The following is a 16224-nucleotide window of genomic DNA, read 5'->3' as shown; positions in this document are numbered from 1 at the left end:
CGTCAATTTAGCCATTTCTACTGGTCTAGCGCCACCTAGTGTCCAAACGCCACCTTCTTTTTTAGGTGACCTCAGAGTGATGGTCTACACATATGTTCCAAGCCCCATGATGATGTGTTAATCCGTTCTGGATTTATGGCCATTTTAATGTCATAGGCTCCGCCCAGTTCAGTTTTTGGCCCCCCCTACCGTGTATGAATACAAATTTCAACTTTTTTTCAATGATTATTTACATTCACACTCCACAGAAGTCATCTGCATTGGTTTGGTTCTGATCGGTTGAAAAACCAAGGACTAGTTCGCGAAAGTAGGTTTTTACCATCATCAGCGATAACTCACGAACCGTTTGATCGACAGATGCGTGTCCGGAGGCAAAGTTGTTCAGAATGAGAAGAGCTATCATATGAAGCAAATAGTTTGTGTATATGTCAAATGTCACGTGAGACACAATTGTTTATGCACTCTAAAAGCGTTACTTCGCCCCCCGGTGGCCGAATGAGTTCATATTTCTTACAGACCTTCAGGACCACGAGTCGAACAAGCCCAGTGAGTGTCGTTTTGATCGACCTCCGTTAACCCTGTCTAACGAGTGCTCAAATGTCATTGGCCAATGGCGGCCATGTTTTTTGAGAAACGCCAAAGTCCTTTTATACAGTCATGGTGCATAACACAAAGACACACCATACCAAATAATAGGTCGATCGGGCAAACGGTTACGTAGTTATAGACCTTTTCGAGTTCTTTGCTATTATAAAGCCACCTAGTGGCCAAACACCGAGTCTTTTTTATTGTGACCCCGGACTGAGGGTCTACACATACGGTCTAAGCCCCGTGAAGATAGCTCAAACGGTTCACGAGTTATGGTCATTTAAGTGAAACTGACTACTTCCGGTTTTGATGTTTTGATGCCCCCTAGAGACGCTGAATCGAAATTTCAACTTTTTTTCGATGAATATTGACATTCACACTCCACAGAATTCATCAGCGTTGGTTTGGTTCCGATCGGGCAAAAATCCAGGGACTAGTTCATTTTCTTTTTATAAAATGCAAATTAGCGGAAACATTTGCATACCGGAAATGAAATCGGAGATAGCCTTTTTTTAAGTTTGGAGCCAAGGATTCGAATGACACCAAACACTTTGTTGAGCATTGAGCCCAAACGCATTGGCCATCGCTATAGCACCACCTATGGGCCGATTTGGCTGGTTCACTATATCTGAGTAACCTGCACAGATACAACCAATTGACAAAGTCTCGAGTTTCTACGACTTACGGTTTGGGCTGGGCGACGCGTTTTAAGGCGGAAAAAGAAGAAGAAGAAGAAGAAGAAGAAGAAGAAAAATCACTACAAAAACAATAGGTTTTCAGCCCTTCGGGCTCGAAACCCTAATAAAACTATTAAAATCACATAGTAAATTAAAATAATTATCAAATAGAAGATTTAGACACACACACACAAAACAGTTCTCAAAAAGGTTTGTAACATACACAGTATTTCAGAATGTTTAATGTAGTATTGTAAGATTTAAGCTAGACTTAAATATGTGTTATCAAAATTTGGCTGATTGGATGCAGTACCATTGAATCAATAGTTTGTGTTATTGTGGTAGTGGATCTGGTTCTACACCCGCCCTCCTCGGGCCTCAAACCGGCATCGATCTAGATGGGAGATGACAATGCATCTCTGTTGGTCGGGAAGTGAAGTTTAAACACTTCACAGCTCTTCACTAGCTGGCCTCCGTTGCAGTAGCAGCTTTGGGATAAATCAAACCAATTTATATAGTGCATTTTATTACTACAGAAATTAATCCTCCTAAATCAGTGTTATTATATGTATTTTACTTTGAGCTAAACTAATTCCTAAACTGATGTTTTAAATAACTCAGTTCATGGATTTGAACTTAATAGATTTTAACATGCAGCTCGAACCATTACATATAATGGTGGACGGAATGCGGGCATGGTTTTAAACCCCGGCCAGTAACTGTAAATGTGTGTTTCTATGTTGATTATTGAAACCAAATTATTTTTTAAATGGCACTTTGTGGTTTGTGTGTGTGAATGAATGAATGAAGGTGTGGACCTGCCCACCTTTTGTGCCTTACAGTCTCTGAGTCCTCACCGAGAAACCTCAGCCACTGTTAAGGAAGTAAAAGTGACAATATAAAGACGAAGAAATCTCTTCACAGCTCACTATATTACTATTTTACAGCCCTAAATTGAGCAAAGAAATCCCCTTTAAGCGCAAAGATGTTCCTCCCTCGTCTTACTAAGGCCTTATCGTTAATGCATATAGCTAGATGTTACTGATGTGTATTCCAGTGCAATTGAACTAAGCTTTTGTTCTCCCTGGGGTCAACAAATAAGAGTACCTGACTGATAATGCTCCGCCCAGCCAATGCTACCTTTGCTCTAAATTCTGTTTGGTAAATTCACGTTACTTATCTCATGGCCAAAACAAAGTATAAATAATTGATGCAGTCGCTGGACGAATAAATACCAATAGTTATACTGTACTAATCAGAGACTAAAATATAATCACGTTTATTATATGCATTTTACTTTGAGCTAAACTAATGCCTTGACTGGGACTGATGTTTTAAATAACTCCGTTCATGGATTTGATCTTGATAGATCTGCTGGAGAATTTTATTTGGTGAGCCAAGCTCATTAGTTTAACATGCTGCCAAAACCACAATTTTTCACAGAAAACATTGCCAGGCAGTCACAACATTGTGAACCTTGTTGCAAATGCTTTGGTAGTAACGTCAAACTATTGTGACCGCATCTGTGCCAGTTTGTCACTGCTTTAAGTTAACCTTTAGCATTCAGCTATGAACCATTTTGGAATAAAGTCTCAGAAGGAACAACTTTGAATGCAAATGCTACCAATAAAGCAATAAGCATGTTAAGGGAGGCAAGAGTTACATAAAAGGACAATCTTTTAAACAAACACCACAAGAAGAGTCGTTGCAAAAGTATTTATTTTAAAAACACATTTATCTCTTCTGAACAGGTTAAATTTGTTGCAATTTCCTTCAGCCCCTGACAATAACATCATCCAGAAGATCTGTAGATTTTTTGTTGGGTACTCAAGCCTGAAGAGGGAGGGAAACTGGAATCTGCAGCATTCTGTGAAGCGAAGTGTTCAGACAATTGGCCACTGATCGTTGAGTCAGAGGGAGCTTGAAAAGATAGCCTTGAAGGTCTCTGGACACCACCTAGAGGACTCTGGCTTCTCCAACCAGCAGACGTCGGACCACTCGGGCTAACAGGTGCTACATTTTGGCTCAAGGCCGACAGAGATGAAGAGAACCCACTAGACAGCTTGGCCCTTGAGTTTCTTTGGGATGAAGCTGTATCAGAAGTCTGGATGCCTTGGGTCAAACTAGCGGCAGAAAGTCGGCTTAAATACAAAGCAGCTTTTGCATCCAGGGGTGAAACCACAGGGGCATATTGGCTTGAGCCACCAACAGCACTGCTTCCTCCCTTCAGAGAAGCATAACGATTGGATGAAAGTTGAGCGCCAAACCTGCTCTTGGGATTTGAGCCATACAGGCTCGAGCTCTGACCTGTGGCAGACTGGCTAGAACCGAGACTTGAACCAAGGCTATACTGGCCAGCCACGGTCTGGGTTGAGGACAAGGACGTGCTTGAATATTGGGAAGGAGACCCAGAGACAAACTGACTCCTAGCACCTTGAGGCATGGATGAGCCACTTCCTTGTAAGGTGAGAGAAGAACCTGACTGACTTCCAACTAGGAGGGTAGAAGGAAGCCCTCTACGTGAACTCGCCACAGCAGACTGGGTGGCAAAACCTTGTGATGCCAGGGGAGCATTTACGTGTTTGGAGGGGGATGCAGGGTAATGTTTACCCAAAGATCCTTGAGACTGGGGTAGAGAGCCACTGTTAAAGTCACTTGCTGCTTGTGAATGTTGTGCTGAAGGTCCCTTTTGAGGCCGAGAGGCAAACTGTGAGGTGGCTGACAGTTGACCGTACAAATCCGCATCACTTGTTGACTGACTGTATATTTGGGGTGAGGAACTAAACTTGGAAAATGTAGGGGAACTGTGAGCCGGCTGAATAATTGTACCGGGAGCCTGTGCAGATCCACTGAAAATGCTACCACTTCCCTGTGAGGCTAAACCTTGTGATGCCAGGGGAGCATTTACGTGTTTGGAGGGGGATGCAGGGTAATATTTACCTAAAGATCCTTGAGACTGGGTTAATGAGCCACTGTTAAAGCAACTTGCTGCTTGTGAATGTTGTGCTGAAGGTCCCTTTTGAGGCCGAGAGGCAAACTGTGAGGTCGCTGACAGTTGACCATACAAACCCGCATCACTTGTTGACTGACTGTACATTTGGGGTGAGGAACTAAACTTGGAAAATGTAGGGGAACTGTGAGCCGGCTGAATAATTGTACCAGGAGCCTGTGCAGATCCACCAAATCTACTACCACTTCCCTGGGAGGTCAAATCTTTTGAATCCAGGGGAGCGTTTACGTATTTTGAGGGGGATGCAGGGTAATATTGACCCAAAGATCCTTGAGACTGGATTAATGAGCCACTGTTAAAGCCACTTGATGCTTTTGAAGGTCCCTTTTGAGGCCGAGAGCCAAAATGTGCATAGTCAACTGTCAGCGACCTCAAATCTGCATCACTTGTTGACTGACTGTCTACTTGTGAGGAACTAACCTTGGAAAATGTAGGTGAACCGTGATTCGGCTGACTAAATGTACCCAGAGCCTGTGCAGATCCACTAAAACTGATACCACTTGCCTGTGAGGAAGATTGACTTGATGCACCAAAAGGAGCACCAGAATTTCCATGTGCGCTTCCTACATTTGTTAATGGTCTAGAAACAGTTTGGGTTGAGGTGGGTTTAAGAGCTCCAGTTGAATATTTACTTGGGCTAGATTGAGGCTGGGAAAGTGCACCACTGTAAGAGCCGCTTCCTCCCTGGGAAGACATAAACTGACTGGATGCTCCTGCTTGAGTGGCAACATGTGCAACCGGCCAACGGAAATGCTGTTTGCTTCCAGATTGGATAGAAACACTTTGGGGTGATGAAGCTGCAACATTTAGATACTTGGAGGGAGATGAAGAGGCATACACAGCAGAGGTGCCTTGAGGCTTGGGAGAAGAGAGGTTCCTAGAGCTGCTTCCTGTCTGCACTGGGACATAATGACTAGAACTTGCTAGTGGCAAAACAGACTTGGTTGGAGCACTGGACATATAATGCCTTTGATTACTTGTGGACTGTCTAGAGTCCCAGAGAGACAAGGAACCACGCTTGCTTGGTGTCAGGGAACCAGGTGAATACAGGCTAGATGTGCTTGGAGATGGGGAGCCAATGGAACCGCTGCTCACTTGCTGTGTGGTTATGGGCCCAGAGCTTATTACTTGTTCTGCTATAGGGCTGCCCTTTGAAGTAAAAGAGTCTTTAGTATCGATCGATGGACTAGAAGACAAGCTTTCTGGAGAGTACACATGTACAGCAGCTCCTGACGACTGAAGGGGAACGCTGCTCTCATAACCTGAAAGCATAGATGCTGACAGATCCTTTGTCAGCAGCAGAGGGTGACTAAACAAATTCCCAGTAGAGGCTCCAGGGGCATACTGACTAGAAGTGCTTGGAGATTGTAGCAACACATCACCAGAAGAGCTAGAGGCAGAACCCGAAACTCCCAATAAAGGGCCAGAACTCTTCACGGTGCTAGAAATATGTAGGCTGGGGGAACTTTGATCAGTGGTGGCCTGGCTGGAAACCATTAGTGGTGAAGAACTGAGCTTAACATAAGACTCTGGTGTATGCAGACTAGGGACACCTGGAGATGACAGAAGACCACTGGTACTGCCTTCACGCTGGTGAGAAACAATTTGGCTGAAACCACCTCCCAACTGTAGCCCAGATCCGCCATGAGATGGGAAAGAATGTTGGTTTTGGAAACGCTGTCCACTGGCTAATTGACTTGCAATATTTTGAACACTTGAACTGGAGGAAACCTGGGGTTGAAGAGGTGTCAAACTGCTTGTTTGGCGTTCATCTTGGGGCACTGCCACAGCTGCAGAAACAGAGCCAGTTTGGGTACGAGACGTCTCATGGCTGCTGGAAAAACCACCCTTGACATACTGGCGTAGATTAGAAAACTTTAACCTGCTTTTCTGGCTTCTGTCAGCGATCAAACTAGAGCCCACTTCATCAACAGAAAAGCTCCCGGTCACTGGAGATTCTGACTGAGATGACTGAACTGCACGGGGTGCAAAAGCACGGCCTGAAGCCCGACCCCATTGGAGATGGGTTTTTGAGTAAACCCCACCTTGAAAAATGAAACGACAACATTTTACAAAAACAAAATTATAAATACATGCGCAAATTAGATGTAGAATATAGTACCTGGAAACCCAAAAGCACATCTCCAAAATATAAGGAGAACAGCTAGTAAAGGGAGCCTAAAAGCAAAACAAACCCTTTTTAGGATAATTCATTAAACAACAGCAGAAACAAATGCAGAACCATTTAAAAGCATATCTGAAAACACACCTTTTCAGCCCTTGATCCATGACAGGAAAACTGTGTGTGGTGTTGCCAAACAATCTTATTGTTAGCTCTGCCTTCACACACCCAGACAACCACAAATACACATGTTATTTGGCAGTAGATGTCTTTTATAGACCGCCAGGAGATCAGTCAGCTCATGTGATTAACTGAATGACTAATTACCTCTAACATAGTTCACCTGTGAAACAAAAAGAACGGGTGAATGTGAAAGATGACTGTGTGCAAGAATAAGCATATTCCTCATTCTAAATGGTTAGTTTTCATTTATTTGAATATTACTTACTGTTTATCAAGGAAAAAAGATTTATTGTTCAAAAAGAAAGACAATGTGTATTTTTATTTCTTTCATCCATTTTCAAAACACCACAAGGTACATACAAAATGTAGACAGAATACACCTGTTAAAAACTTCAAATAAAAATATAGCTGCAAGCAGCAATTATCGGGTTTCGAGAAGTTTAGGCAAGTAAACGTCGACCAGCCTCAGGGATGGCAAACTAACATGTTCACAATCGACAATACAACCCCACACCCAGAAAAATGAGTCAGACGGTCAGTATTGGCTCATACAGACCCAGGCATGCTCACACACACATGCACATACATTACTTTTTCTTATATCAAGTCATTCGGACAATTCAGTAGCGAGACTCACGTTATCAGGATAAATTAGTCAAATCTATTTCAGAAATGGCCCTAACACACATCCTCAATGAATGGTAGGCCTTTAGACCCAGAATTTTGACTTAGGTGATCAGTAATGGTCTATGCAGACTACGCATGCTTACAAAGACATGTATGAAAAGCCCATTTGAATGAATATTTCACCTTTTGGACTTTTATGGATGCATGCCTCTTCCGATGAGCATGCTTGTTTTGAGTCATAATATGTATAATACTACTTAATTGCAAGTCAGTTGGACTATTTATTAAGGAGTAGCAACCTTTAACGTACATTTTTCACGTTAATATAATAAAGGACCCTGTAATGGTCACACAACAAAAAACTCAACATGTTTTTGATCATTATTGACCTAGAGAGTTCAGAGAATTGTACTGTGGTGGAAATTTTGAAATTGCTTGAAAATCAAAGAACTAGTTTGCAAAAGTACGTTTTTAACATCATCAGCAATAACCCCTGAACCGTTTGATTGACACCAATGCATCAAGAGGCAAATTTTTTCCGAATGAGAAGAGCTATGATATGACATCAATCGTTTGTGTGTTTGTCAAATGTCACGTGATACACAATTGTTTAAGTCATGAAATACGCGTCAATTTAGCCATTTCTACTGGTCTAGCGCCACCTAGTGTCCAAATGCCACCTTCTTTTTTAGGTGACCTCAGAGTGATGGTCTACACATATGTTCCAAGCCCCATGATGATGTGTTAATCCGTTCTGGATTTATGGCCATTTTAATGTCATAGGCTCCGCCCAGTTCAGTTTTTGCCCCCCCTACCGTGTATGAATACAAATTTCAACTTTTTTTCAATGATTATTTACATTCACACTCCACAGAAGTCATCTGCATTGGTTTGGTTCTGATCGGTTGAAAAACCAAGGACTAGTTCGCGAAAGTAGGTTTTTACCATCATCAGCGATAACTCACGAACCGTTTGATCGACAGATGCGTGTCCAGAGGCAAAGTTGTTCAGAATGAGAAGAGCTATCATATGAAGCAAATAGTTTGTGTATATGTCAAATGTCACGTGAGACACAATTGTTTATGCACTCTAAAAGCGTTACTTCGCCCCCCGGTGGCCGAATGAGTTCATATTTCTTACAGACCTTCAGGACCACGAGTCGAACAAGCCCAGTGAGTGTCGTTTTGATCGACCTCCGTTAACCCTGTCTAATGAGTGCTCAAATGTCATTGGCCGATGGCGGCCATGTTTTTTGAGAAACGCCAAAGTCCTTTTATACAGTCATGGTGCATAACACAAAGACACACCATACCATATAATAGGTCGATCGGGCAAACGGTTACGTAGTTATAGACCTTTTCGAGTTCTTTGCTATTATAGCGCCACCTAGTGGCCAAACACCGAGTCTTTTTTATTGTGACCCCGGACTGAGGGTCTACACATACGGTCTAAGCCCCGTGAAGATAGCTCAAACGGTTCACGAGTTATGGTCATTTAAGTGAAACTGACTACTTCCGGTTTTGATGTTTTGATGCCCCCTAGCGACGCTGAATCGAAATTTCAACTTTTTTTCGATGAATATTGACATTCACACTCCACAGAATTCATCAGCGTTGGTTTGGTTCCGATCGGACAAAAATCCAGGGACTAGTTCATTTTCTTTTTATAAAATGCAAATTATCGGAAACATTTGCGTACCGGAAATGAAATCGGAGATAGCCTTTTTTTAAGTTTTGAGCCAAGGATTCGAATGACACCAAACACTTTGTTGAGCATTGAGCCCAAACGCATTGGCCATCGCTATAGCACCACCTATGGGCCGATTTGGCTGGTTCACTATATCTGAGTAACCTGCACAGATACAACCAATTGACAAAGTCTCGAGTTTCTACGACTTACGGTTTGGGCTGGGCGACGCGTTTTAAGGCGGAAAAAGAAGAAGAAGAAGAAGAAAAATCACTACAAAAACAATAGGTTTTCAGCCCTTCGGGCTCGAAACCCTAATAAAACTATTAAAATCACATAGTAAATTAAAATAATTATCAAATAGAAGATTTAGACACACACACACACACAAAACAGTTCTCAAAAAGGTTTGTAACATACACAGTATTTCAGAATGTTTAATGTAGTATTGTAAGATTTAAGCTAGACTTAAATATGTGTTATCAAAATTTGGCTGATTGGATGCAGTACCATTGAATCAATAGTTTGTGTTATTGTGGTAGTGGATCTGGTTCTACACCCGCCCTCCTCCGGCCTCAAACCGGCATCGATCTAGATGGGAGATGACAATGCATCTCTGTTGGTCGGGAAGTGAAGTTTAAACACTTCACAGCTCTTCACTAGCTGGCCTCCGTTGCAGTAGCAGCTTTGGGATAAATCAAACCAATTTATATAGTGCATTTTATTACTACAGAAATTAATCCTCCTAAATCAGTGTTATTATATGTATTTTACTTTGAGCTAAACTAATTCCTAAACTGATGTTTTAAATAACTCAGTTCATGGATTTGAACTTAATAGATTTTAACATGCAGCTCGAACCATTACATATAATGGTGGACGGAATGCGGGCATGGTTTTAAACCCCAGCCAGTAACTGTAAATGTGTGTTTCTATGTTGATTATTGAAACCAAATTATTTTTTAAATGGCACTTTGTGGTTTGTGTGTGTGAATGAATGAATGAAGGTGTGGACCTGCCCACCTTTTGTGCCTTAAAGTCTCTGAGTCCTCACCGAGAAACCTCAGCCACTGTTAAGGAAGTAAAAGTGACAATATAAAGACGAAGAAATCTCTTCATAGCTCACTATATTACTATTTTACCGCCCTTAATTGAGCAAAGAAATCCTCTAAGCGCAAAGATGTTCCTCCCTAGTCTTACTAAGGCCTTATTGTTAATGCATATAGCTAGATGTTACTGATGTGTATTCCAGTGCAATTGAACTAAGCTTCTGTTCTCCCTGGGGTCAACAAATCAGAGTACCTGACTGATAATGCTCCGCCCATCCAATGCTACCTTGCTCTAAATTCTGTTTGGTAAATTCACGTTACTTATCTCATGGCCAAAACAAAGTATAAATAATTGATGCAGTCGCTGGACGAATAAATACCAATAGTTATACTGTACTAATCAGAGACTAAAATATATTTAATCACGTTTATTATATGCATTTTACTTTGAGCTAAACTAATGCCTTGACTGGGACTGATGTTTTAAATAACTCCGTTCATGGATTTGATCTTGATAGATCTGCTGGAGAATTCTATTTGGTGAGCTAAGCTCATTATTTTAACATGCAGCTAAAACCACAATTTCCCACAGAAAACATTGCAAGGCAGTCACAACATTGTGAACCTTGTTGCAAATGCTTTGGTAGTAACATCAAACTATTGTGACCGCATCTGTGCCAGTTTGTCACTGCTTTAAGTTTACCTTTAGCTAAAGCTTTTGCATTCAGCTATGAACCATTTTGGAATTCAGTCTCAGAAGGAACAACTTTGAATGCAAATGCTACCAATAAAGCAATAAGCATGTTAAGGGAGGCAAGAGTTACATAAAAGGATAATCTTTTAAACAAACACCACAAGAAGAGTCGTTGCAAAAGTATTTATTTTAAAAACACATTTAGCTCTTCTGAACATGTTAAATTTGTTCCAATTTCCTTCAGCCCCTGACAATAACATCATCCAGAAGATCTGTAGATTTTTTGTTGGGTACTCAAGCCTGAAGAGGGAGGGAAACTGGAATCTGCAGCATTCTGTGAAGCGAAGTGTTCAGACAATTGGCCACTGATCGTTGAGTCAGAGGGAGCTTGAAAAGATAGCCTTGAAGGTCTCTGGACACCACCTAGAGGACTCTGGCTTCTCCAAACAGCAGACGTCGGACCACTCGGGCTAACAGGTGCTACATTTTGGCTCAAGGCCGACAGAGATGAAGAGAACCCACTAGACATCTTGGCCCTTGAGTTTCTTTGGGATGAAGCTGTATCAGAAGTCTGGATGCCTTGGGTCAAACTTACAGCAGAAAGTCTGCTTAAATACAAAGCAGCTTTTGAATCCAGGGGTGAAACCACAGGGGCATATTGGCTTGAGCCACCAACAGCACTGCTTCCTCCCTTCAGAGAAGCATAACGATTGGATAAAAGTTGAGCGCCAAACCCGCTCTTGGGATTTGAGCCATACAGGCTCGAGCTCTGACCTGTGGCAGACTGGCTAGAACCAAGGCTATACTGGCCAGCCACGGTCTGGGTTGAGGACAAGGACGTGCTTGAATATTGGGAAGGAGACCCAGAGACAAACTGACTCCTAGCACCTTGAGGCATGGATGAGCCACTTCCTTGTAAGGTGAGAGAAGAACCTGACTGACTTCCAACTAGGAGGGTAGAAGGAAGCCCTCTACGTGAACTCGCCACAGCAGACTGGGTGACAAAACCTTGTGATGCCAGGGGAGCATTTACGTGTTTGGAGGGGGATGCAGGGTAATATTTACCCAAAGATCCTTGAGACTGGGGTAGAGAGCCACTGTTAAAGTCACTTGCTGCTTGTGAATGTTGTGCTGAAGGTCCCTTTTGAGGCCGAGAGGCAAACTGTGAGGTCGCTGACAGTTGACCGTACAAACCCGCATCACTTGTTGACTGACTGTACATTTGGGGTGAGGAACTAAACTTGGAAAATGTAGGGGAACTGAGAGCCGGCTGAATAATTGTACCGGGAGCCTGTGCAGATCCACTGAAAATGCTACCACTTCCCTGTGAGGCTAAACCTTGTGATGCCAGGGGAGCGTTTACGTGTTTGGAGGGGGATGCAGGGTAATATTTACCCAAAGATCCTTGAGACTGGGTTAATGAGCCACTGTTAAAGCAACTTGCTGCTTGTGAAAGTTGTGCTGAAGGTCCCTTTTGAGGCCGAGAGGCAAACTGTGAGGTCGCTGACAGTTGACCATACAAATCCGCATCACTTGTTGACTGACTGTCTCATTGTGAGGAACTAAACTTGGAAAATGGAGAACTGTGAGCCGGCTGAATAATGGTACCAGGAGCCTGTGCAGATCCACCAAATCTACTACCACTTCCCTGGGAGGTCAAATCTTTTGAATCCAGGGGAGCGTTTACGTATTTGGAGGGGGATGCAGGGTAATATTGACCCAAAGATCCTTGAGACTGGGTTAATGAGCCACTGTTAAAGCCACTTGATGCTTGTGAAGGTCCCTTTTGAGGCCGAGAGCCAAAATGTGCATAGTCAACTGTCAGCGACCTCAAATCTGCATCACTTGTTGACTGACTGTCTACTTGTGAGGAACTAACCTTGGAAAATGTAGGGGAACCGTGAGCTGGCGGACTTAATTTAACCGGAGCCTGTGCAGATCCACTAAAACTGATACCACTTGCCTGTGAGGAAGATTGACTTGATGCACCAAAAGGAGCACCAGAATTTCCATGTGCGCTTCCTACATTTGTTAATGGTCTAGAAACAGTTTGGGTTGAGGTGGGTTTAAGAGCTCCAGTTGAATATTTACTTGGGCTAAATTGAGGCTGGGAAAGTGCACCACTGTAAGAGCCGCTTCCTCCCTGGGAAGACATAAACTGACTGGATGCTCCTGCTTGAGTGGCAACCTGTGCAACCGGCCAACGGAAATCCTGTTTGCTTCCAGATTGGATAGAAACACTTCGGGGTGATGAAGCTGCAACATTTAGATACTTGGAGGGAGATGAAGAGGCATACACAGCAGAGGTGCCTTGAGGCTTGGGAGAATAAAGGTTCCTATAGCTGCTTCCTGTCTGCACTGGGACATAATGACTAGAACTTGCTAGTGGCAAAACAGACTTTGTTGGAGCACTGGACATGTAATGCCTTTGATTACTTGTGGACTGTCTAGAGTCCCACAGAGACAAGGAACCACGCTTGCTTGGTGTCAGGGAACCATGTGAATACAGGCTAGATGTGCTTGGAGATGGGGAGCCAATGGAACCGCTGCTCACTTGCGGTGTGGTTATTATGGGCCCAGAGCTTATTACTTGTTCTACTATAGGGCTGCCCTTTGAAGTAAAAGAGTCTTTAGTATCGATAGATGGACTAGAAGACAAGCTTTCTGGAGAGTAGACATGTACAGCAGCTCCTGATGACTGAAGGGGAACGCTGCTCTCATAACCTGAAAGCATAGATGCTGAAAGATCCTTTGTCACCACCAGAGGGTGACTGAACAAATCTTGTGATGCCATGGGAGATTTTATGTATTTGGAGGGGGATTCAGGGAAATATTGACCAAAAGATCCTTGAGACTGGGGTAATGAGCCACTGTTGAATCCACTTGCTGCTTGTGAATGTTGTGCTGAAGGTCTCTTTTGAGGCCGAGAGGCAAACTGTGAGGTCGCTGACAGTTGACCGTACAAACCCGCATCACTTGTTGACTGACTGTACATTTGGGGTGAGGATCTAAACTTGGAAAATGGAGGGGAACTGTGAGCCGGCTGAATAATTGTACCGGGAGCCTGTGCAGATCCACTAAATCTACTACCACTTCCCTGGGAGGTCAAATCTTTTGATTCCAGTTGAGCGTTTACGTATTTGGAGGGGGATGCAGGGTAATATTGACCCAAAGATCCTTGAGACTGGGTTAATGAGCCACTGTTAAATCCACTTGCTGCTTGTGAATGTTGTGCTGAAGGTCCCTTTTGAGGCCGAGAGCCAAACTGTGAGGTCGCTGACAGCTGACCATATAAATCTGCACCACTTGTTGACTGACTGTATATTTGGGGTGAGGAACTAAACTTGGAAAGTGTAGGTGAACTGTGATTCGGCTGACCAAATGTACCCGGAGCCTGTGCAGATCCACTAAAACTGCTACCACTTCCCTGTGAGGCCGATTGACTTGATGCACCAAAAGCACCAGAACTGCCATGTGAGCTTCCTACACTTGTTAATGGTCTGGAAACCATTTGGGTTGAGGTGGGTTTAAGAGCTCCAGTTGAATATTTACTTGGGCTAGATTGAGGCTGGGAAAGTGCACCACTGTAGGAGCCGCTTCCTCCCTGGGAAGACATAAACTGACTGGATGCTCCTGCTTGAGTGGCAACCTGTGCAACCGGCCAACTGAAATCCTGTTTGCTTGCAGATTGGAAAGAAACACTTTGGGGTGATGAAGCTGCAACATTTAGATACTTGGAGGGAGATGAAGGGGCATACACAGCAGAGGTGCCTTGAGGCTTGGGAGAAGAGAGGTTCCTAGAGCTGCTTCCTGTCTGCACTGGGACATAATGACTAGAACTTGCTAGTGGCAAAACAGACCTGGTTGGCGCGCTGGACATATACAGCCTTTGATTACTTGTGGACTGGCTAGAAACCCCCAGAGACAAGGAACCAAGCTTGTTTGGTGTCAGGGAACCAGGTGAATACTGGCTAGATATGCTTGGAGACGGAGAGCCAATGGAACCGCTGCTCACTTCCTGTGTGGTTATGATTACGGGCCCAGAGCTTAGCACTTGTTCTGCTATAGGGCTGCCCTTTGAAGTAAAAGTGGAGCCTTCAGTATCAATAGATGGACTAGAAGACAAGCTTTCTGTAGGGTACACATGTACAGCATCTCCTGACGACTGAAGGGGAATGCTGCTCTCATAACCTGAAAGCATAGATGCTGACAGATCCTTTGTCAGCAGCAGAGGGTGACTAAACAAATTCCCAGTAGAGGCTCCGGGGGCATACTGACTAGAAGTGCTTGGAGATTGTAGCAACACATCACCTGAAGAGCTAGAGGCAGAACCCGAAACTCCCAATAAAGGGCCAGAACTCTTCACGGTGCTAGAAATATGTAGGCTGGGGGAACTTTGATCAGTGGTGGCCTGGCTGGAAACCATTAGTGGTAAAGAACTGAGCTTAACATAAGACTCTGGTGTATGCAGACTAGGGACACCTGGAGATGACAGAAGACCACTGGTACTGCCTTCACGCTGGTGAGAAACAATTTGGCTGAAACCACCTCCCAACTGTAGCCCAGATCCGCCATGAGATGGGAAAGAATGTTGGTTTTGGAAACGCTGTCCACTGGCTAATTGACTTGCAATATTTTGAACACTTGAACTGGAGGAAACCTGGGGTTGAAGAGGTGTCAAACTGCTTGTTTGGCGTTCATCTTGGGGCACTGCCACAGCTGCAGAAACAGAGCCAGTTTGGGTACGAGACGTCTCATGGCTGCTGGAAAAACCACCCTTGACATACTGGCGTAGATTAGAAAACTTTAACCTGCTTTTCTGGCTTCTGTCAGCGATCAAACTAGAGCCCACTTCATCAACAGAAAAGCTCCCGGTCACTGGAGATTCTGACTGAGATGACTGAACTGCACGGGGTGCAAAAGCACGGCCTGAAGCCCGACCCCATTGGAGATGGGTTTTTGAGTAAACCCCACCTTGAACAATGAAACGACAACATTTTACAAAAACAAAATTATAAATACATGCGCAAATTAGATGTAGAATATAGTACCTGGAAACCCAAAAGCACATCTCCAAAATATAAGGAGAACAGCTAGTAAAGGGAGCCTAAAAGCAAAACAAAACCCTTTTTAGGAGAATTCATTAAACAACAGCAGAAACAAATACAGAACCATTTAAACACATATTTGAAAACACACCTTTTCAGCCCTTGATCCATGACAGGAAAACTGTGTGTGGTGTTGCCAAACAATCTTATTGTCAGCGCTCCCTTCACACACCCAAACAACCACAAATACACATACACATGTTAGCTGCAGTAGATGTCTTTTATAGGCCACCAGGAGTTCAGTCAGCTCATGTGATTAACTGAATGACTAATTACCTCTAACATAGTTCACCTGTGAAACAAAAAGGATGGGTGAATGTGAAAGATGACTGTGTGCAAGAATAAGCATATTCCTCATTCTAAATGGTTAGTTTTCATTTGTTTGAAGTTTACTTGAAAGTTTTCCTACTATAGTAGTCAAGGGTGGTCCAGAACTGCTTGGTACAAGCATTCTTCCAAATATCTGTCTTTGTTTTCATC

General features: G+C 43.4%; 2 protein-coding genes across 9 annotated transcripts; both read right to left on the bottom strand.

The window, feature by feature from the left end:
• Positions 1-2823: 2823 nt before the first annotated feature.
• On the bottom strand, positions 2824-6706 carry LOC306889538 (uncharacterized protein). 8 transcript variants are annotated; one of them, XM_079448588.1, is made up of 4 exons: positions 6545-6641; positions 6398-6453; positions 4696-6320; positions 2895-4380 (listed from the first exon to the last, which is right to left on the bottom strand). In XM_079448588.1, exons 1-4 carry the CDS (start codon positions 6562-6564, stop codon positions 3058-3060), a joined length of 3024 nt encoding a protein of 1007 aa, XP_079304714.1. In that variant the 5' UTR covers positions 6565-6641; the 3' UTR covers positions 2895-3057. The 8 variants fall into 8 exon arrangements, with proteins under 8 accessions (XP_079304712.1, XP_079304714.1, XP_079304716.1 ...); XM_079448590.1 differs by having other exon boundaries at positions 4696-6275; XM_079448589.1 differs by having other exon boundaries at positions 2895-4313; positions 4662-6320; positions 6545-6637.
• Positions 6707-10804: 4098 nt separating this feature from the next.
• On the bottom strand, positions 10805-15936 carry LOC306889228 (uncharacterized protein). The gene is made up of 4 exons (XM_079447970.1): positions 15836-15936; positions 15688-15743; positions 12482-15610; positions 10805-12139 (listed from the first exon to the last, which is right to left on the bottom strand). The coding sequence occupies exons 1-4, from the start codon at positions 15853-15855 to the stop codon at positions 10896-10898; spliced, it is 4449 nt and encodes a 1482-aa protein (XP_079304096.1). The 5' UTR covers positions 15856-15936; the 3' UTR covers positions 10805-10895.
• Positions 15937-16224: the final 288 nt, after the last annotated feature.

This window comes from Barbatula barbatula (assembly GCF_947034865.1).
Source record: "Barbatula barbatula genome assembly, chromosome: 24".
Lineage (NCBI taxonomy): Eukaryota > Metazoa > Chordata > Actinopteri > Cypriniformes > Nemacheilidae > Barbatula > Barbatula barbatula.
Note: the sequence above shows the minus strand (reverse complement) of the source record. Positions and strands in the feature narration are given on the sequence as shown.

What these genes read in the sequence shown, in the direction of transcription:
- LOC306889538 (XM_079448586.1), bottom strand. Translation starts at nt 6,564, where the DNA reads ATGGATCAAGGGCTGAAAAG. An exon ending in ATGGATCAAGGGCTGAAAAG is followed by an intron (nt 6,454 to 6,544) that starts GTGTGTTTTCAG and finishes TTTTGCTTTTAG; the next exon opens with GCTCCCTTTACTAGCTGTTC. An exon ending in ATGTGCTTTTGGGTTTCCAG is followed by an intron (nt 6,321 to 6,397) that starts GTACTATATTCT and finishes TCATTTTTCAAG; the next exon opens with GTGGGGTTTACTCAAAAACC.
- LOC306889228 (XM_079447970.1), bottom strand. Translation starts at nt 15,855, where the DNA reads ATGGATCAAGGGCTGAAAAG. An exon ending in ATGTGCTTTTGGGTTTCCAG is followed by an intron (nt 15,611 to 15,687) that starts GTACTATATTCT and finishes TCATTGTTCAAG; the next exon opens with GTGGGGTTTACTCAAAAACC. An exon ending in AGTAGACAGTCAGTCAACAA is followed by an intron (nt 12,140 to 12,481) that starts GTGATGCAGATT and finishes GTCAACTGTCAG; the next exon opens with CGACCTCACAGTTTGCCTCT.